Here is a 22063-nt window from a genome sequence, read left to right on the forward strand (position 1 = left end):
CTACAAAACATGAGAGAGAGCCCCCCCTCCATTATGCAGAATTGGAAGGGCTCTGGCGCCCTCTACTGTTGACCTCCCTGCTATTATTATTATTATTATTATTATTATTATTATTATTATTATGAATACCCTGCCCATCTGGCTGGGTTTCCCCAGCCACTCTGGGCGGCTTCCAACAAAAGATTAAAAATACATTAAAACATCGGCCCTCCCAGCTTCCACCCCCCTCCCTGGCCATTATTTCGCACCCAGCTCCAGCCGCCGGGTGTTATTTTGAACCCGGGTCCACTGCCGGGTTCTTGCAGCGAAAACACACACTCGGCCAAGTGGGTCTTGCAGGCTTGACGTCTTGCTGGGCCCACCGACAGGAAGCGAAACCTCGCTTAGAGTGCTTGCCGCGAAAAAGGAAAAGCAAATAAAACGCCCCCAATATTGGCACCACCGGATCTGTCCTAAAAGGTGGGGTGCGGGAAATAAAATGACCGCCGACTCCAGCTCCCTGTAGCCATCGATAGCCCTCTATCCTTCGTGAATTTGCCCACTTTTAAAACCTAGACAGCATCTTAAAAAGTAGAGACATCACCTTGCCAACAAAGGTCCATACAGTTTAAGCTCTGGTTTTCCCAGTAGTGATGTATGGAAGCGAGAGCTGGACCATCAAGAAGGCTGATCACCTTGATGCTTTTGAATTCTGGTGCTGGAGGAGACTCTTGAGAGTCCCATGGACTGCAAGAAGATCAAACCTCTCCATTCTGAAGGAAATCAGCCCTGAGTGCTCACTGGAAGGACAGATCCTGAAGCTGAGGCTCCGAGACTTTGGCCACCTCAGGAGAAGAGAAGACTCCCTGGAAAAGACCCTGTTGTTGGGAAAGATGGAGGGCGCAAGGAGAAGGGGACGACGGAGGACGAGATGGTGGGACAGTGTTCTCGAAGCTACCAGGATGAGTTTGACCAAAGTGAGGGAGGCAGTGGAAGACAGAAGTGCCTGGCGTGTTCTGGTCCAGGGGGTCACGAAGAGGCGGACACGACTAAACGACTCAACAACAACAACAAAGCCAGTTTGGTGGTTGCCGCTGCTTCCTGTTGCAGTGAGTTCCACCGGTTAACGAAGAATGCCTTTCTTTTATCCACCCCAGAAACACGACCACGGCTTTTAGTGCTATTGGGGAGGGAGGAAAACATTCCTCCCCCCCGTTTTCTAGGGTCATTTTAATAGGTCTCCTGACATTTTCAGGGTTTAACGCAGGCTTTCTCCACCTCGGCCCTCCAGATGTTTTGAGACTACAATTCCCATCGTCCCTGACCACTCATCCTGCTGGCTAGGGATCATGGAAGTTGTAGGCCCCAAAATATCTGGAGGGCCGAGGTTGAAGAAACCTGGTTTAATGTTTTGCTGTTTTTATAGATGCTGGAAGGCGCTAGCTGGGGCAACTCAAGGTACAAATAAATTATTGCTAATTTATTATTATCATTATTTCAAGGTTTTCAAGGTTTAATGTTTTGCCATGTTTTTATATATGCTGGAAGCCGCCCAGAGTGTCTGGGACAACCAAGGATACAAATAAATTACTAATATTATTATTATTGTTATTGTTGTTATTATTGTTGTTGTTATTCTTATTATTTCAAAGTTTTCAAGGTTTAATGGTTTGCTATGTTTTTATATATGCGGGAAGCCGCTCAGAGTGACAACCAAGGATACAAATAAGTTTTTGCCCCCCAAAGCTGCAAAAGTTTCTCTGCAGAGGACTTGCTCCATCCCCAGAAATTTCTGAGCCGCCCTGAACCCTTCCCCCCAAATCCACGATGCCCTTTTTTCGGGGCGAGTCGGAGCCAATGAACGGCAGCTGCGAGCCGTTGGAGGCGCAGCCGAGCGACCTCTTGTGAAAACACTGCCCGGGGTGCGCACCCACCCCCCGTTTCGCAATGCCCTGCGGACGCAACCCCGTTACTCACCAGAGAGGACGGCGGGACAGGACTTCCTCCCCGGCCCTTCTTTGAAATCGACGGCGTCTTGATCAGCTCCCGCTTCTTCCTCGAAAACATGGTGCCCTCTGAACCCCAAACCCGTCCCGGACGATTCGGCACCCCAGGGTGCCTTCACCGGCTAGGGGTTGCCTTCCCCGCCATCCAACGGACCACAGCTCCCCCAAAAAGGCGTTTCCGGGTGCCAAATGAGCTCAGGATTTCACGCGGCTGCCTGCGGCTCAGAGCACACGCTTGCAAACTTACTTCCTGGCTCGGTTTTGTCTGACACACACACCCTTCAAATCTACACAGGAAAAGCTCAGTGTGTGAGAGTGTGGTTAGGAGCAGAGGGGAAGTTGTACTTGTTTTTGTCTTTTTTCTTTCTGCCCCCTTTTTTGGCCGATTCCTCTCCCTCCCTAACCCCGGTTTGGGGCCGCAACCTGCGGGGGGAGAGAGATGCGAGCCGTCCAAAGGCAACCCTGTATTTTGCCTTTTAAAAAAATGTTTTATTGTGTTTTTATATATGTGTTGGAAGGGACGCGGGTGGCGCTGTGGGTTAAACCCCAGAGCCTAGGACTTGCCGATCAGAAGGTCGGTGGTTCAAATCCCTGCAATGACGGGGTGAGCTCCCGTTGCTCGGTCCCTGCTCCTGCCAACCTAGCAGTTCGAAAACATACTAGTGCAAGTAGATAAATAGATACCGCTCCGGCGGGAAGGTAAACGGCGTTTCCGTGCGCTGCTCTGGTTCGCCAGAAGTGGCTTAGTCCTGCTGGCCACATGACCCGGAAGCTGTACGCCGGCTCCCTCGGCCAGTAAAGCGAGATGAGCGCCACAACCCCAGAGTCGGTCACGACTGGACCTAATGGTCAGGGGTCCCTTTACCTTACGACATCCGTGTTTTCCAATATGAGACGGTAATTGTGCCTTCGAATGGCGCACTTCCCTGAATTTTGCAACGTGCTTTTCCAACCCAGTAATGTGTGCCGGGGTCTGTCTGTTAGCTGTGCATCAAAATGCACTTGTCGGTAAGAACGGTGCACGAAATTTGGAGAAAACTGCTTGCTAAAAGAAGAGGCACAGGAGAATGTGCAGAACTTTGAATTTGGAGGGGGAGCGAATTTTGCTGCAGATTTGAAGGGATATTTAATCAGACCTTTCCCAGGTTCCGGGCTGGGGGGAATTCTGCTATGTTGGTGCCCCCTACTGGAGGCAATCGTCATCAAGCTATAAAAAAAGAGACAGACAATCATTTTCTATCTCGCTTAAACGCCACAGTGGCTTTCTAGCAGTTTTGCAAGTGTAAAACCAACTTCAAAAGCATCAGTTTGCAGACTTTTTGTGATTTATTACGTGCTTTAGTTTGAAGTTTCCCTTGTTGCTCTTTTTGCAATACTACTGTTGTTGTTGAGTCGTTTAGTGGTGTCCGACTCTTCGTGGCCCCCTGGACCAGAGCACGCCAGGCCCTCCTGTCTTCCACTGCCTCCCGCAGTTTGGTCAAACTCATGCTGGTAGCTTCGAGAACACTGTCCCACCATCTCGTCCTCTGTTGTCCCCTTCTGCCCTCCGTCTTTCCCAACATTAGGGTCTTTTCCAGGGAGTCTTCTCTTCTCCTGAGGTGGCCAATGTCTTGGAGCCTCAGCTTCAGGATCTGTCCTTCCAGTGAGCACTCAGGGCTGATTTCCTTCAGAATGGAGAGGTTTGTTCTTCTTGCAGTCCATGGGACTCTCAAGAGTCTCCTCCAGCACCATAATATATTTTGTATAAATGTGAATCTTGTATCCCATCATGGATTTTTACACGAGTAGTTCTTTTTAAAGCTTTAGTTATTATTATTAGCTTTTATTTTACTTGCCTTTCGGAGCTGTATTTTATTACGGGCTTTGGTTTGAGGTTTCTGTTGTTGCATATTTTTTTGCAATACTACTACTACTACCACCAGGTTTTGTTGACGGGGGTTTGGGTCCACAACAAAATGCATCGCCACCGAGTCTTTTGAGGGTTTTATAGATCATAATCAGCATTTTGGAAAAACAGAGGAGGTAGGACTCACCCCTCCAACCCATTGCCAGGATATTTGTGGGGTTATTAAGCTTTCTTTAGGGGCTCTGCCAGAGCTGTTGAGCTCTTTTTGGGAAATAGTGGGTAAATGTACCCCCCATACCCCCCACACAATGACAAACCTAGACAGCATCTTAAAAAGCAGAGACATCACCTTGCCAATAGAGGTCCGTATAGTCAAAGCTCTGGTTTTCCCAGTAGTGATGTATGGAAGTGAGAGCTGGACCATAAAGAAGGCTGATCGCCAAAGAATGGATGCTTTGGAATTCTGGTGCTGGAGGAGACTCTTGAGAGTCCCATGGACTGCAAGAAGATCCAACCTCTCCATTCTTAAGGAAATCAGCCCTGAGTGCTCACTGGAAGGACAGATCCTGAAGCTGAGGCTCCAAGACTTTGGCCTGTCATGAGAAGAGAAGACTCCCTGGAAAAGACCCTGATGCTGGGAAAGATGGAGGGCGCAAGGAGAAGGGGATGACGGAAGACGAGATGGTGGGACAGTGTTCTCGAAGCTACCAGCATGAGTTTGACCAAACTGCGGGAGGCAGTGGAAGACAGGAGTGCCTGGCGTGCTCTGGTCCAGGGGGTCACGAAGAGGCGGACACCACTAAACGACTAAACAACAACAATACCCCCCCCCCACACACATGGCCTGAACATCAAAAAAACGAAGATCATGGCCGCTGGTCCCATCACCTCCTGGCAAATAGAAGGGGAAGAAATGGAGGCAGTGAGAGATTTCACTTTCTTGGGTTCCATGAGAGCCAGTGTGGTGTAGTGATTAAGAGTGGTGGACTTGTAATCTGGTGAACCGGGTTCGATTCCCCGCTCCTCCACATGCAGCTGCTGGGTGACCTTGGGCTAGTCACACTTCTCTGAAGTCTCTCAGCCCCACTCACCTCACAGAGTGTTTGTTGTGGGGGAGGAAGGGAAAGGAGAATGTGAGCCGCTTTGAGACTCCTTCGGATAGTGATAAAGCGGGATATCAAGTCCAAACTCTTCTTCTGCTTTGGCCTTGAGCGACTACTCCTCATGATGTCACCGGCTTGGCATCCAAAACAGGGAAATCACAGGGCGAGTGAGGAGAACCTCGCAGGGGTGGTTTTTTTGTTTCCCCCTCCCCGGATGGCACAGAATCTTTTCTCTGGGGTGGGACGGAATTATAGCACACACACAAAAAACACTCTCCTGAAAAGTATGTTGCTGTAAGGAGATCGGCTCTCCCAGGGTGGCGACAGAGGAACCTTTGGTGAACATCCCAAGCCGCTCCCCAGTCCCATGATGTCCCATGATGTTACAACCATCATCCGTTTGTAAACCAAAACAGGTTGTAATCCAAAGCGCACTTTCGCCAATGGGGCCTCAAAAAAAAAATTCTTTGTAATAAAAAAAGGGTTGTAATTCAAAAAAAGGTTGCAAACCATAACCCGCACTTCAGGGTTTGAGTCTGCAAACCATGGTAGCACTGTATCAATATTTATATGCTGCCATTTCCCGGAGAGCTGCGTTTTAGACCTCTATATGTGTGTGTGTGTGTGTGTGTGTGTGTGTGTGTGTGTGTATATATATATATATATATATATATATATATATATATGCATATGTGTGTGTGTATTCTGACCTTAGGAGGCAGGTATTCTGACCTAGGACTTGCCGATCAGAAGGTCGGCGGTTCGAATCCCCGCAAGGACGAGGTGAGCTCCCGTTGCTCGGTCCCTGCTCCTGCCAACCTAGCAGTTCGAAAGCACGTCAAAGTGCAAGTAGATCAATAGGTACCTCTCTGGTGGGAAGGTAAACGGTGTTTCCATGCGCTGCTCTGGTTTGCCAGAAGTGGCTTAGTCCTGCTGTACGCTGACTCCCTCGGCCAATGAAGCGAGATGAGCGCCGCAACCCCAGAGTCGGCCACGACTGGACCTAATGGTCAGGGGTCCCTTTACCTTTACCTTTAATGTCATGAACTGGCTGGATGTTGAGGAGCAGCGAGGCAGCACCAGCCAGGGAACCCCCAAGGGAACCTCCTGGAGAAGTCTTAGAGCCGTTTCCAAAAAAGTGAATAGCATTCACTTACAGTGGTATCATGGTTCTCAAACTTAATCCGTTCCAGAGGTCCGTCACAAAACCAGAGCGTTCCAAAGCCAAGGCGCTTTGCTTTCCCACAGAAAGCAATGCAAAACGGATTAATCCATTCCAGACTTTTAAAAACAACCCCTAAAACAGCAATTTAACATGAATTTTACTGTCTAATGAGACCATTGATCCATAAAATGAAAGCAATAAATAATGTACTGCAGTCACACAATCGACCAATCAGGAGCTGAACTGGGTTCCACACAGTGAGAAAAGAAAAAAGAGCTGCAAAAACACAAACACAAAATAAAAAGCAAAAACAGACAGAGCTCAGCGTAACACTCAAATCAGAAGCGTAACACTCAAAACGGAGCATATTTGGCTTCCAAGAAAAGTTCGCAGACCGGAACACTTACTTCCGGGTTTGCAGTGTTTGGGTTCCAAGTTGTTTGAGTACCAAGGCATTTGAGGACCAAGGGACCACTGTATTTCAGCTATTTATAGATGATTTCTTGCGGCTGGGGGAAAACATTCTCAGATCGATTTAGGCCGTACAATAGAGCAAACTGTTTATAGCATTCTGAAAAATCCTCAATCCTTTACCTACATAGCTCCACCTTGATTCCAACATTATTGTGATCCATAAAATTTATATACTGCCCTTCATCCAAAGGTCACAGCACCCCTAAGTACACCACCATTTTAAAGATATACCTAGCAAAATTACACTTTAGGAAATAATATGCAAAGCAAGGCACAGGCAGCCTTCACAATTCAGATTTCTCCAAATTACACAAAGCAGCTCTTCAGCCACGCCGTGTATATATACCCTGGTTCTCGGACTTAATCCGTTCTGGGTGTCCGTTGGAATCCCGAAACTGTTCAAAAAACAAGGCCCGGCTTCTGATTGGCTGCAGGAGCTTCTTTCGGCTTCCAAAAAATATTCACAAACTGGAACACTCACTTCCGGGTTTGCAGTGTTCAGGAGCCAATTTGTTCAACAGCTAAGCCATTTGACAACCATGGTACCACTGAATATTGGTGAAAATAAAATATAAAATGAATTTTATCAAGGGAGATTGCTTTGCGAGAATGTGCACATCCAACTAGATTGCATACAAAATTGTTTTTATTAGGAGAAATAGGGACTGTAATCCTGGTGAGTTTTCATGTTTTTTTTTTAAGTGTTGCAAATTGCTGCCGAAAGGTTGAACTGAATTTAAGACTGGATAAATGTGAAACTAAGAGCTGATATGCTCCATAGTCTGCCCCCCACTTAAATGCGTCACACTCTCCTGCTATGCCCTTCTTAAAATGACCCTCTCCCCCCCTCTCTTCCTTCCATAGCTGGGGCCCCAACTGGGGTAACGATGGCTACATGTACTTGCTCAGAGGAAGAAATATGTGTGGTATTGCAAGATACGCAAATTATCCCGTGTAACCAGCTAAGGCTCCGTGGTCCCTCTTCTGATCAGCTTCAGAGCAACGAATCGTCAGCAATCTTCCCCTTCGCTTCTTATTTCACGGCTCTCAGATTGAGCAGAAATAACCTCCCGGAAACAGACCGCGTAGAGCAACATCTTCTTCCTTTTAAGCAATAAAAATAATAATTGAGCATCTATCTGGCTTCTTTGAGTGAATATTTGCATAGAGCCAAAGCTTCTCTACATTTGTTTGTAGGTGGTGTTCTGTTTGAGATTTTTGTTCGCACTTTGGCACTCGTACCGAGGCCTGACTGAAACAGGGAGACAGTTCCGCTCAAACAATGAGTACAAAATGTGGATGAATAGGTGGAAATAAATCAGAAATGAATTCAGTTAGGTATATGGCTTTTATAAAATTGCTCGGAGGTTTTCACTTGATGTGCTCAGTCCAGCCCCTGTCGAAAAAGGGGGAAGAGGAGGAAGCCACTATCTGATAAAGGGAAAAATGCTCTATAGTTGGTACCTGACACCCAGTAAAATTGGCTAACATGTACAAGAGAGGGTCCAAAATGTGTTGGAAATGTGAAGAAGAGATCGAGGGAACTTTCATACATAGGTGGTGGCAGTGTAAATATGCCCAGAAATATTGGGGAATAGTTTAAGGTAAAGGAAAAGGGACCCCTCCCCATTAGGTCCAGTTGTGTCCGACTCTGGAGTTGCAGCGCTCATCTCGCTTTATTGGCCGAGGGAGCCGGCGTACAGCTTCCGGGTCATGTGGCCAGCAGGACTAAGCCGCTTCTGGCGAACCAGAGCAGCGCACAGAAACGCCGTTTACCTTTCCGCCAGAGCGGTACCTAGAATAGAATCATAGAATCATAGAGTTGGAAGAGACCACAAGGGCCATCGAGTCCAACCCCCTGCCAAGCAGGAAACACCATCAGAGCACTCCTGACATCTGGTTGTCAAGCCTCTGCTTAAAGACCTCCAAAGAAGGAGACTCCACCACACTCCTTGGCAGCAAATTCCACTGTCGAACAGCTCTTACTGTCAGGAAGTTCTTCCTAATGTTTAGGTGGAATCTTCTTTCTTGTAGTTTGGATCCATTGCTCCGTGTCTGCTTCTCTGGAGCAGCAGAAAACAACCTTTCTCCCTCCTCTATGTGACATCCTTTTATATATTTGAACATGGCTATCATATCACCCCTTAACCTCCTCTTCTCCAGGCTAAACATGCCCAGCTCCCTTAGCCGTTCCTCATAAGGCATCGTTTCCAGGCCTTTGACCATTTTGGTTGCCCTCCTCTGGACACGTTCCAGTTTGTCAGTGTCCTTCTTGAACTGTGGTGCCCAGAACTGGACACAGTACTCCAGGTGAGGTCTGACCAGAGCAGAATACAGTGGCACTATTACTTCCCTTGATCTAGATGCTATACTCCTATTGATGCAGCCCAAAATTGCATTGGCTTTTTTAGCTGCCGCGTCACACTGTTGGCTCACGTCAAGTTTGTGGTCAACCAAGACTCCTAGATCCTTTTCACATGTACTGCTCTCAAGCCAGGTGTCACCCATCTTGTATTTGTGCCTCTCATTTTTTTTGCCCAAGTGCAATACTTTACATTTCTCCCTGTTAAAATACATCTTGTTTGTTTTGGCCCAGTTCTCTAATCTGTCAAGATCGTTTTGAAGTGTGATCCTGTCCTCTGGGGTGTTAGCCACCCCTCCCAGTTTGGTGTCATCTGCAAATTTTATCAGGATGCCCTTGAGTCCATCATCCAAGTCGTTGATAAAGATGTTGAATAAGACCGGGCCCAAGACAGAACCCTGTGGCACCCCACTAGTCACTCTTCTCCAGGATGAAGAGGAACCATTGATGAGCACCCTTTGGGTTCAGTCAGTCAGCCAGTTACAAATCCACTGAGTGGTAGCATAGTCAAGACCGCATTTTACCAGCTTCTTTACAAGAATATCATGGGGCACCTTGTCAAATGCCTTGCTGAAATCAAGGTAGGCTACATCCACTGCGTTCCCTTCATCTACCAGGCTTGTAATTCTGTCAAAAAACGAGATCAGGTTCGTCTGACATGACTTATTTTTCAGAAATCCATGCTGACTATTGGTGATCACAGCATTCCTTTCTAGGTGCTCACAGACTGTTTGCTTAATGATCTGCTCCAGAATCTTCCCTGGTATTGATGTCAGACTGACTGGGCAGTAATTATTTGGGTCCTCTCTTTTCCCCTTTTTGAAAATAGGGACAACATTTGCCCTCCTCCAGTCTGCCGGGACAGTCTGCCTGTTCTCCAGGAATTCTCAAAGATGACTGCCAGTGGTTCTGAGATCACATCTGCCAGTTCTTTTAATACTCTTGGATGCAGTTCATCTGGCCCTGGAGACTTGAATACATCTAAACTAGCCAAGTATTCTTGTACTATCTCCTTAGTTATTCTGGGCTGTGTTTCCTCTGCTGAATCATTTGCTCCAAATTCTTCAGGTCGGGCATTGTTTTCTTTATCGGAGAAGACTGAGGCAAAGAAGGCATTGAGGAGTTCAGCCCTTTCTGTGTCCCCTGTTTGCATTTCACCATCTTCTCCTCTGAGTGACCCCACTGTTTCTTTGTTCTTCCTTTTGCTACGAACATACCCATAAAAGCCTTTTTTGTTGCTTTTAACCTCTCTAGCAAGCCTGAGTTCATTCTGTGCTTTAGCTTTTCTGACTTTGTGTCTACACGTGCTGGCTATTTGTTTGAATTCCTCTTTGGTGGTTTCCCCCCTTTTCCATTTTTTGTACACATCCTTTTTAAATCTTAACTCAGTTAAAAGTTCTTTAGATAGCCACCCTGGCTTCTTTAGGCACCTTCCACGTTTCCGTCTCATTGGTATTGCCTGAAGTTGTGCTTTTACTATCTCCCTCTTAACAAACTCCCAGCCATCATGAACTCCCTTTCCTTTTAGTATTACTGTCCATGGGATCTCACCCAGCACTTCCCTAAGTTTTATGAAGTCGGCTTTCTTAAAGTCAAGAAATAGAGTCCTAGTATGCTTGGCTGCTCCTTTCCGCTGTATAGTAAACTTCAGAAGAGCATGATCACTCGCGCCTAATGATCCTTCCACTTCTACCCCACTAACCAGGTCATCAACATTGGTTAGGACCAGATCTAAAATGGCTGCTCCTCTTGTTGCTTCTCCCACTTTCTGGACAACGAAGTTGTCTGCAAGGCCAGTGAGGAATCTGTTTGACCTTATGCTCTTGGCTGAGTTTGACATCCAACAAATATCCGGGTAATTGAAGTCCCCCATTACTACTATCTCCCTTCCTTTTGCATGCTTGGCCATCTGTTCCAGGAAGGCATCATCTATGTCCTCCGTTTGGCTTGGGGATCTATAGTAAACTCCCACAATGAGTTACAGATAGGTAGCCGTGTTGGTCTGCCATAGTCAAAACAAAAAAAATTCCTTCCAGTAGCACCTTAAAGACCAACTAAGTTAGTTCTTGGTATGAGCTTTCGTGTGCATGCACGAAATCTGAAGAAGTGTGCATGCACACGAAAGCTCATACCAAGAACTAACTTAGTTGGTCTTTAAGGTGCTACTGGAAGGAATTTTTTTTGTTCCCACAATGAGGTCACTGTTATTCTTCTCTCCCTTAATTTTGACCCAAATGCTCTCACTTTGGCTTTGAGGTTCTAAATCTTGGATCTCTTCACAGGTATACACATCCCTGACATATAACGCCACTCCTCCTTTCTTGTCTGGTCTGTTTCTATGAAATAGATTGTATCCCTCCATTATTACATTCCAATCATGGGACTTATCCCACCAGGTTTCAGTGATGCCTATTATGTCATATTTAGTTTGCTGTACCAAGAGCTCAAGCTCATCTTGTTTATTTCCCATGCTTTGCGCATTAGTGTACAGACATTGAAGTCCATTAATCATTCCCCCGTGTCTCTTATTTAAGGATTTTTTCCTCCCACCACTAGGTCTGCGTGCTGTTTGCTCCATTTGGTCTGTGACATTTTGATGATTATCTTCATCAGTTGATAGACTCCTACCTTCAGGAGCACTGTCTCCCTCCCCCACATTAGTCAGTTTAAAGCCCTCCTAATGAGGTTTCTGAGATTTTTGGCAAAAACATTCCTCCCAACCGTTGTGAGGTGCAGCCCATCGCTTGCCAGAAGTCCATCTTCAAGAAACTGCAGTCCGTGATCTAAGAATCCAAACTGTTCCTGTTTACACCATTTGCGAAGCCAGCTGTTCACTTCCACTATTTTCCCCTCTCTCCCTGGGCCACGTTGTTCAACTGGGAGGACAGATGAGATGACAATTTGTGCATTTAATTGCTTCAATTTCCTGCCCAGAGCCTCATAGTCTCTTTTGATCTTCTGGAGGCTATTGCTTGCAGTGTCATTGGTTCCCACATGAACCTATTTATCTACTTGCACTTTGAGGTGCTTTCACACTGCTAGGTGGGCAGGAGTGGCCTCTCTGTGGCCCCCACTTCCCCCAAGTCTAGCTCTGAGACCCCTCTACGTTTTTCATAGCTGTGTGGCCCCTCTACCCCTTTACATAGCTCTATGGCCCCCACTTCCCCCAAGTCTACCTCTGAGACCCCTCTACACTTTTCATAGCTCTATGGCCCCCACCTACCCCAATTCTACCCCTGAGACCCCTCTACCCTTTTCATAGCTCTGTGGCCCCCCACTTCCCCCAATTCTACCTCTGGGACCCCTCTACCCTTTTCATAGCTCTGTGGCCCCCACTTCCCCCAATTCTACCTCTGAGACCCCTCTACCCCCTTTCCTACCTCTGAGACCCCTCTACCCTTTTCATAGTTCTGTGGCCCCCACTTCCCCCAATTCTACCTCTGGGACCCCTCTACCCTTTTTCTAGCTCTGTGGCTCCTCTACCCCTTTCCTACCTCTGAGACCTCTCTAAACTTTTTATAGCTCTATGGCCCCCACCTACCCCAATTCTACCCCTGAGACCCCTCTACACTTTTCATAGCTCTGTGGCCCCCACTTCCCCCAATTCTACCTCTGAGACCCCTCTACCCCCTTTCCTACCCCTGAGACCCCTCTACCCTTTTCATAGCTCTGTGGCCCCCACTTCCCCCAATTCTACCTCTGGGACCCCTCTACCCTTTTCATAGCTCTGTGGCCCCCACTTCCCCCAATTCTACCTCTGGGACCCCTCTACCCTTTTCATAGCTCTGTGGCCCCCACTTCCCCCAATTCTACCTCTGGGACCCCTCTAAACTTTTCATAGCTCTGTGGCCCCCACCTCCCCCAATTCTACCTCTGAGACCCCTCTACCCATTTCATAGCTCTATGGCCCCCACTTCCCCCAATTCTACCTCTGAGACCCCTCTACCCTTTTCATAGCTCTGTGGCCCCCACTTACCCCCAATTCTACCCTTGAGACCCCTCTACACTTTTCATAGCTCTGTGGCCCCCGCTTCCCCCAATTCTACCCCTGAGACTCCTCTACCCTTTTCATAGCTCTATGGCCCCCCCCATTCTACCTCTGAGACCCCTCTATGGTTTTCATAGCTCTGTGGTCTCATAGGCCACAGAGCTATGAAAAATGTAGAGGGGACTCGGAGGTAGAATTGGGGGATGGGAAGGGCCACAGAGCTATGAAAGGTTTAGAGGGGTCTCAGGGGTAGAATTGGGGGAAGCGGGGGCCACAGAGCTATGAAAAGTTTAGAGGGGTCTCAGGGGTAGAATTGGGGGAAGCGGGGGGCCACAGAGCTATGAAAAGGGTAGAGGGGTCTCAGGGGTAGAATTGGGGGAAGCGGGGGGCCACAGAGCTATGAAAAGTTTAGAGGGGCTCAGGGGTAGAATTGGGGGTAAGTGGGGGCCACAGAGCTATGAAAAGGGTAGAGGGGTCTCAGAGGTAGAATTGGGGGTAAGTGGGGGCCACAGAGCTATGAAAAGGGTAGAGGGGTCTCAGGGGTAGAATTGGGGGTAAGTGGGGGCCACAGAGCTATGAAAAGTTTAGAGGGGTCTCAGGGGTAGAATTGGGGGAAGCGGGGCCACAGAGCTATGAAAAGTTTAGAGGGGTCTCAGAGGTAGGATTGGGGGAAGTGGGGGCCACAGAGCTATGAAAAAATTAGAGGGGACTCAGAGGTAGAATTTGGGGGGGGTGGGGGCCACAGAGCTATGAAAAGTTTAGAGGGGTCTCAGAGGTAGAATTGGGGGGAAGTGGGGCCACAGAGCTATGAAAAGTTTAGAGGGGTCTCAGAGGTAGAATTGGGGGAAGTGGGGGCCACAGAGCTATGAAAAGTGTAGAGGGGACTCAGAGGTAGAATTGGGGGGGAGTGGGGGCCACAGAGCTATGAAAAGGGTAGAGGGGTCTCAGGGGTAGAATTGGGGGTAAGTGGGGGCCACAGAGCTATGAAAAGGGTAGAGGGGTCTCAGGGGTAGAATTGGGGGTAAGTGGGGGCCACAGAGCTATGAAAAGTTTAGAGGGGTCTCAGGGGTAGAATTGGGGGAAGCGGGGCCACAGAGCTATGAAAAGTTTAGAGGGGTCTCAGAGGTAGAATTGGGGGAAGTGGGGGCCACAGAGCTATGAAAAAATTAGAGGGGACTCAGAGGTAGAATTTGGGGGGGGGAGTGGGGGCCACAGAGCTATGAAAAGTTTAGAGGGGTCTCAGAGGTAGAATTGGGGGGAAGTGGGGCCACAGAGCTATGAAAAGTTTAGAGGGGTCTCAGAGGTAGAATTGGGGGAAGTGGGGGCCACAGAGCTATGAAAAGTGTAGAGGGGACTCAGAGGTAGAATTGGGGGGGAGTGGGGGCCACAGAGCTATGAAAAGGGTAGAGGGGTCTCAGGGGTAGAATTGGGGGTAAGTGGGGGCCACAGAGCTATGAAAAGGGTAGAGGGGTCTCAGGGGTAGAATTGGGGGTAAGTGGGGGCCACAGAGCTATGAAAAGTTTAGAGGGGTCTCAGGGGTAGAATTGGGGGAAGCGGGGCCACAGAGCTATGAAAAGTTTAGAGGGGTCTCAGAGGTAGAATTGGGGGAAGTGGGGGCCACAGAGCTATGAAAAAATTAGAGGGGACTCAGAGGTAGAATTTGGGGGGGGGAGTGGGGGCCACAGAGCTATGAAAAGTTTAGAGGGGTCTCAGAGGTAGAATTGGGGGGAAGTGGGGCCACAGAGCTATGAAAAGTTTAGAGGGGTCTCAGAGGTAGAATTGGGGGAAGTGGGGGCCACAGAGCTATGAAAAGTTTAGAGGGGACTCAGAGGTAGAATTGGGGGGGGGAGTGGGGGCCACAGAGCTATGAAAAGTTTAGAGGGGTCTCAGAGGTAGAATTGGGGGAAGCGGTAGGAGGTAGGAAAGAGTAGAGGAGCCATAGAGCTATGAAAAGGGTAGAGGGGACTCAGAGGTAGGAAAGGGGCCAGAGGGGCCAGAGAGCTCTACCTCTTTCCTATCTCTGAGGCCCCTCTAACCTTTCCTACCTCTATTCTCTATTACAGCCCTTTCCCTACCCAGAAGCCATCAGTATTTCCCTCTGAATGCGTGTGCGTGCGTGTGTCCCTCCTCCCTTTTCCTATCTCCCTCTCCCTTCCGTCTCCCCTTCTCTCCCCGCTCCCTCCTCCCCTCTCTACTGCTCCTCTCTGTCCGGGCCGCTCTAGCCCTCTCTCTCTTCCCCCTCCTCCCTCGCATCCGGTCTTTGTCTGTTTTGGTCCGGTCCCTTTTCCCTTCCGGCCTCCTCCCTCTCCCCTCGCCAGAAAGGTTCCGCCCGCTTTCCGTTCCCCGCCTGCTTTTCCCAAGCCGGGCTGCTGAGGCCGTTTCGCGACGTGCTGCTGCGTGCGTGCGCGCGGCCTGGCTCCGGGGAGCGCGCGGCCGCGGGGCTGCGGCCGGCGGAGCAGCAGCAGCAGCAGCAGGCGCAGGATGGGGGGCAGGATGGGGGGAGCGGCGCCCCCCGCCTCGGAGAAGCTCCCCGTCCACGTCAGTCCGGGGGGGAGGGGGCCACCCCCCCCGCACAGAGGAGTGGGGCCTTTAACACCCCCCCCCCACAAAAAAGACACCCCCCAATATGGGGTGGGGTCCCCCCTTCCTGCAAGGGGGGGCTGGATAGGCACAGAGACACCCTCCACTCTCCTGCAGCTCTTGCTAGGGAAAAGACACCCCCCACACAGAGGAGTGGGGCCTTTAACACCCCCCCACAAAAAAGACACCCCCAATATGGGGTGGGATCTCCCTTTTGGGGGTCCCCCTTCTTGCAAAGGGGGGCTGGATAGGCACAGAGACACCCCCACCTGCAGCTCTTGCTAGGGAAAAGACACCCCCCACACAGAGGAGTGGGTCCTTTAACACCCCCCCCACAAAAAAGGCACCCCCAATATGGGGTGGGATCTCCCTGTTGGGGGTCCCCCTTCTTGCAAAGGGGGGGCTGGATAGGCACAGAGACACCCTCCACTCTCCTGCAGCTCTTGCTAGGGAAAAGACACCCCCCACACAGAGGAGTGGGGCCTTTAACACCCCCCCACAAAAAAGACACCCCCAATATGGGGTGGGATCTCCCTTTTGGGGGTCCCCCTTCTTGCAAAGGGGGGCTGGATAGGCACAGAGACACCCCCACCTGCAGCTCTTGCTAGGGAAAAGACACCCCCCACACAGAGGAGTGGGTCCTTTAACACCCCCCCCACAAAAAAGGCACCCCCAATATGGGGTGGGATCTCCCTGTTGGGGGTCCCCCTTCTTGCAAAGGGGGGGCTGGATAGGCACAGAGACACCCTCCACTCTCCTGCAGCTCTTGCTAGGGAAAAGACACCCCCCACACAGAGGAGTGGGTCCTTTAACACCCCCCCACAAAAAAGGCACCCCCAATATGGGGTGGGATCTCCCTGTTGGGGGTCCCCCTTCTTGCAAAGGGGGGGCTGGATAGGCACAGAGACACCCTCCACTCTCCTGCAGCTCTTGCTAGGGAAAAGACACCCCCCGCACAGAGGAGTGGGGCCTTTAACACCCCCCCCAAAAGACACCCCCAATATGGGGTGGGATCTCCCTGTTGGGGGTCCCCCTTCTTGCAAGGGGGGGCTGAATAGGCACAGAGACACCCTCCACTCTCCTGCAGCTCTTGCTAGGGAAAAGACACCCCCCACACAGAGGAGTGGGTCCTTTAACACCCCCCCACACACAAAAAAGACACCCCCAATATGGGGTGGGATCTCCCTGTTGGGGGTCCCCCTTCTTGCAAAGGGGGGGCTGAATAGGCACAGAGACACCCTCCACTCTTCTGCAGCTCTTGCTAGGGAAAAGACAACCCCCACACAGAGGAGTGGGTCCTTTAACACCCCCACACACACAAAAGGCACCCCCAATATGGGGTGGGATCTCCCTGTTGGGGGTCCCCCTTCTTGCAAAGGGGGGGGGGGCTGGATAGGCACAGAGACACCCTCCACTCTCCTGCAGCTCTTGCTAGGGAAAAGACACCCCCCGCACAGAGGAGTGGGTCCTTTAACACCCCCCCACAAAAAAGGCACCCCCCAATATGGGGTGGGATCTCCCTGTTGGGGGTCCCCCTTCTTGCAAAGGGGGGGCTGAATAGGCACAGAGACACCCCCACCTGCAGCTCTTGCTAGGGAAAAGACAACCCCCCCCCAAAAAAGGAAGGCTGCATCGTCAGGCATTGGCAGGGAAAGACCTGAACACTGAACACCACCCCCCCCCCCCGACAGATGTACAGTGGTACCTCAGGTTAAGTACTTAATTCGTTCCGGAGGTCTGTTCTTAACCTGGAACTGTTCTTCACCTGAAGCACCACTTTAGCTAATGGGGCCTTCCGCTGCTACTGTGCCGCCGGAACACGATTTCTGTTCTAATCTTGAAGCAACGTTCTTAACCTGAAGCACTATTTCTGGGTTAGCGGAGTCCGTAACCTGAAGCGTATGTAACTTGAGGTTCCACTGTACTGGAAGTTGGAAAGAAAGTTGGAAACAACAGAACAATGTCTGTCTGTGGACAAACACCGGCTCCCTCGGCCTGAAAGCGAGATGTTATATATAACACATAAAATAAAACAACCACTGATTATCACTGCTGTTTCAGAGTTTTTACTGACGAAGCAAAAAATAATATTCAACAAATGCTTTCTAGAAAGCGAAGAAACCTGGTCCCTCAAGTCCAGCCGAGGGCAAGACATTCAATCCTCTGAGGGTAAAAGCACGTCTATATTTTAGAATTGCTAGGTTTTGTAGATAGGGTGCCAGATTGTCAAAATGGGTAGGTGGAAAATAGTCATGCCATGGGCAAAATCTCCTTATTGTGGTCAAGTTGTTCTGACGCTCGATTAGGCGCTGACAAATTAGACTGTTTGCTTTACCAAAACCAAAAGTGAGTAGCTGTTGTGATGATAAACCACCAGAGTGAATTTTTTGATAGACCGTTTTAGTTCAGGCGCTTTTGGGATCTTGCAGCACCAGGGATATTAGACCGGGGGGATTTGAGTTTAGGCGAAGCCAATAGTTCAGAAGAGAACGGCAGAGGACAAGATGGTTGGACAGTGTTCTCGAACCTACGAACATGACCAAACCGTGGGAGGCAGTGGAAGACAGGAGTGCCTGGCGTGCTCTGGTCCAGGGGGTCACAAAGAGTCAGACACAATGAAACGACTCAACAACAAAAGTTAAAGCCATGGTTTTCCCAGTAGTGATGTATGGAAGTGAGAGCTGGACCATCAAGAAGGCTGATCGCCGAAGAATGGATGCTTTTGAATTCTGGTGCTGGAGGAGACTCTTGAGAGTCCCATGGACTGCAAGAAGATCCAACCTCTCCATTCGGAAGGAAATCAGCCCTGAGTGCTCACTGGAAGGACAGATCCTGAAGCTGAGGCTCCAAGACTTTGGCCACCTCATGAGAAGAGAAGACTCCCTGGAGAAGACCCTGATGTTGGGAAAGATGGAGGGCACAAAGAGAAGGGGACGACAGAGGACGAGATGGTGGGACAGTGTTCTCGAAGCTACCAGCATGAGTTTGACCAAACTGCGGGAGGCAGTGGAAGAGAGGAATGCCTGGCGTACTCTGGTCCACGGGGTCACGAAGAGTCGGACACGACTAAACGACTAAACAACAACAATACCCCCCCACACACACACATGGAGTTTTCTTGGCAGGGATACTGGAGTGGCTTGCCAGTTCCTGCTCCAGGTGGATCACGTTTGGTCAAAACTCTCCACTTTGACCTGTCCATCTTGGGTGGCCCTGCATGGCGTAGCTCATAGCTTCTCTGAGTTATTCAAGCCCCTTTGTCACGGCAAGGCAGGGATCCATGAAGGATAATATGGTCTGAACATCAAAAAAACGAAGATCATGGCCGCTGGTCCCATCACCTCCTGGCAAATAGAAGGGGAAGAAATGGAGACAGTGAGAGATTTCACTTTCTTGGGTTCCATGAGAGCCAGTGTGGTGTAGTGATTAAGAGTGGTGGACTTGTAATCTGGTGAACCGGGTTCGATTCCCCGCTCCTCCACATGCAGCTGCTGGGTGACCTTGGGCTAGTCACACTTCTCTGAAGTCTCTCAGCCCCACTCACCTCACAGAGTGTTTGTTGTGGGGGAGGAAGGGAAAGGAGAATGTTAGCCGCTTTGAGACTCCTTTGGGTAGTGATAAAGTGGGATATCAAATCCAAACTCTTCTTCTGCTTTGGCCTTGAGCGACTACTCCTCATGATGTCACCGGCTTGGCATCCAAAACAGGGAAATCACAGGGCGAGTGAGGAGAACCTCGCAGGGGTGGTTTTTTTGTTTCCCCCTCCCCGGATGGCGCAGAATCTTTTCTCTGGGGTGGGACGGAATTATAGCACACACACAAAAAACACTCTCCTGAAAAGTATGCTGCTGTAAGGAGATCAGCTCTCCCAGGGTGGCGACAGAGGAACCTTTGGTGAACAACAACAAAAGCTATTCCAAAAATCCCAAGACTCTCCCCAGTCCCATGATGTTCGCTTGTTCAGAGAAACGCCTCCTAAGAGATCAAGTTTTAAGGACACAATTCCGAGGAAACCAGATAAGAGGGAGGGAGGCGGCTCTTTCTCGCCCAGAACCTGAAACCATCTCATCCAAATTGTGCATGATTTTAAAGTGGTGCAGGAGGTTTTTCAGCCGGTTAAAGGGGTGCAAGTGGTTCCCCCCCCCCGGTTGTTTTATATAAGGCCTTTATGCCATTCAAAGTCTGGCCCTTCTCTAAATGCCCCCTCCATTCTGTAGGCTTTCTAAATACAGTGGTACCTCAGGTTACATACGCTTCAGGTTACATACTCCGCTAACCCAGAAATATTGCTTCGGGTTAAGAACTTTGCTTCAGGATGAGAACAGAAATCGTACTCCGGCGGCACAGCGGCAGCAGGAGGCCCCACTAGCTAAAGTGTTGCTTCAGGTTAAGAACAGTTTCAGGTTAAGTATGGACCTCCGGAACGAATTAAGTACTTAACCCGAGGTACCACTGTAGTAATAATTATTCCTCTTCTTAATAACAATTACAGTGGTATACCTTGGTTTACTGGGACGCGGGTGGCGCTGTGGGTTAAACCACAGAGCCTAGGACTTGCCGATCAGAAGGTCGGTGGTTGGAATCCCCGTGACGGGGTGAGCTCCCATTGCTCGGTCCCCGCTCCTGCCAACCTAGCAGTTCGAAAGCACGTCAAAGTGCAAGTAGATAAATAGGTACCGCTCCGGCGGGAAGGTAAATGGCATTTCCGTGCACTGCTCTGGTTCACCAGAAGCGGCTTAGTCCTGCTGGCCACATGACCCGGAAGCTGTACGCCGGCTCCCTCGGCCAGTAAATCGAGATGAGCGCCGCAACCCCAGAGTCGGCCACGACTGGACCTAACGGTCAGGGGTCCCTTTACCCTTTACCTTAACTTGGTTTACAACCATCATCCATTTGTAAACCAAAACAGGTTGTAATCCAAAGCGCACTTTCGCCAATGTAATAAAAAAAAGGTTGCAAACCACGACCCGCACTTCAGGGTTTGAGTCTGCAAACCATGGTACCACTGTATTAATATTTATATGCTGCCATTTCCCGGAGAGCTGCGTTTTAGACCTGTGTTTGTGTGTGTGTGTGTGTGTATGTGTGTGTATATATATATATATACATACATATATATATATATATATATATATATATATATATATATAGGCATATGAGTGTGTGTATTCTGACCTTGGGACGCAGGTGGCGCTGTGGGTAAAACCTCAGCGCCTAGGACTTGCCGATCGGAAGGTCGGCGGTTCGAATCCCCGCACCGACGGGGTGAGCTCCCGTTGCTCGGTCCCTGCTCCTGCCAACCTAGCAGTTCGAAAGCACGTCAAAGTGCAAGTAGATAAATAGGTACCGCTCTGGCGGGAAGGTAAATGGCGTTTCCGTGTGCTGCGCTGGCTCGCCAGATGCAGCTTGTCACGCTGGCCACGTGACCCGTAAGTGTCTTCGGACAGCGCTGGCTCCCGGCCTATAGAGTGAGATGAGCGCACAACCATAGAGTCTGGCAAGACTGGCCCATACGGGCAGGGGTACCTTTACCTTTTTATTCTGACCTTGTCAGATGAATAATTGTCAAATGAATAATTATTATTATTCATTTATATTCTATTATATCATTATAATATTAGATTATATCATTTGTATTATATCATTTATATTATTATTATTCATTTATATCTCACCTTTTCTTCAAAGATATCAAGGTAACATACTACTAGTACTACTACTACTAATTTATTATTTACACCCTGCCCATCTGGTTGGGTTTCCCCAGCCACTCTTGGCGGCTCCCAACAGAATATTATTAATAATAAAGCGATCAAGCATTAAAAACTTCCCTAAACAGGGCTGCCTTCAGATGTCTTCTAAAAGTCAGATAGTTGCTTATTTCCTTGACATCTGATGGGAGGGCGTGACACAGGGTGGGTGCCACCACTGAGAAGGCCCTCCACCTGGTTCCCTGTAACCTCGCTTCTCGCAGGGAGGGAACCGCCCAAAGGCCCTCGGGAGATGGACCCAGGTGTCCGGGCTGAACGATGGGGGGTGGAGACGCTCCTTCAGGGATACTGGGCCGTTTAGGGATTCCAAGGTCAGCACCAACCCATCAGTGCGCCCAGTGGCCACGTAGCCATCCCACAAACCTCACCGATTGGCTGGGCTGCTTGAGCTGAGCTTCGCCACTTGAATGGCTGCCTCACCTCCCAATCTATTTCAAGGCTTAACAGGGCAAAGTAATAATCATAATTATAGTAGTGTCCTCACTCCATAAACAACAGCAAAAACCCATTAGGGTGTGAACTTTAACCTAAGCAGCATGACCAAAAGCTTCCCCAGTTGAATGTTTACCTGTCAAGGCCACAGAAGGCCACCAGGAGCCCATTACAAGGCTTCAGGTGGAGGGTGACACTTTCCCCTAAGCAACTTAAGTTTCACCTTCACCAGTTGAACGCCTGCCTGTCCCCAAAACTAGAGGACCCGCAAACCCTGCTAGGAGCCCATTGTAAGGCTCAGGGAAGAGGGGACATTATCACAGTCGCCAGAATCCTGCAGGATTCAAAGTAGTTTTA

General features: G+C 49.5%; 2 protein-coding genes and 1 long non-coding RNA gene across 5 annotated transcripts in view; 1 reads left to right on the forward strand and 2 right to left on the reverse strand.

The window, feature by feature from the left end:
- The window catches only part of ARHGAP45 (Rho GTPase activating protein 45), a 50382-nt gene extending 48122 nt beyond the window's left edge, over positions 1–2260 (reverse strand). The window contains exon 1 of the mRNA XM_079960462.1: positions 1957–2260. Within this exon, the coding sequence (XP_079816588.1) occupies positions 1957–2046 (90 nt within the window). The 5' untranslated portion in view covers positions 2047–2260. The remainder of the gene's footprint in view (positions 1–1956) is intronic.
- Positions 1–22063, reverse strand: part of LOC307207305 — a 141981-nt gene that overhangs the window by 76307 nt on the left and 43611 nt on the right. The window lies entirely within an intron of this gene.
- The window catches only part of POLR2E (RNA polymerase II, I and III subunit E), a 105183-nt gene that overhangs the window by 59356 nt on the left and 23764 nt on the right, over positions 1–22063 (forward strand). For both annotated transcript variants that reach the window (XM_079960926.1, XM_079960927.1), the window contains one exon: positions 21558–21585. The gene's annotated coding sequence lies outside the window, so the exon portion shown is untranslated. The remainder of the gene's footprint in view (positions 1–21557; positions 21586–22063) is intronic.

Source organism: Podarcis cretensis, assembly GCF_951804945.1.
Source record: "Podarcis cretensis genome assembly, chromosome: 18".
Taxonomy (NCBI): domain Eukaryota; kingdom Metazoa; phylum Chordata; class Lepidosauria; order Squamata; family Lacertidae; genus Podarcis; species Podarcis cretensis.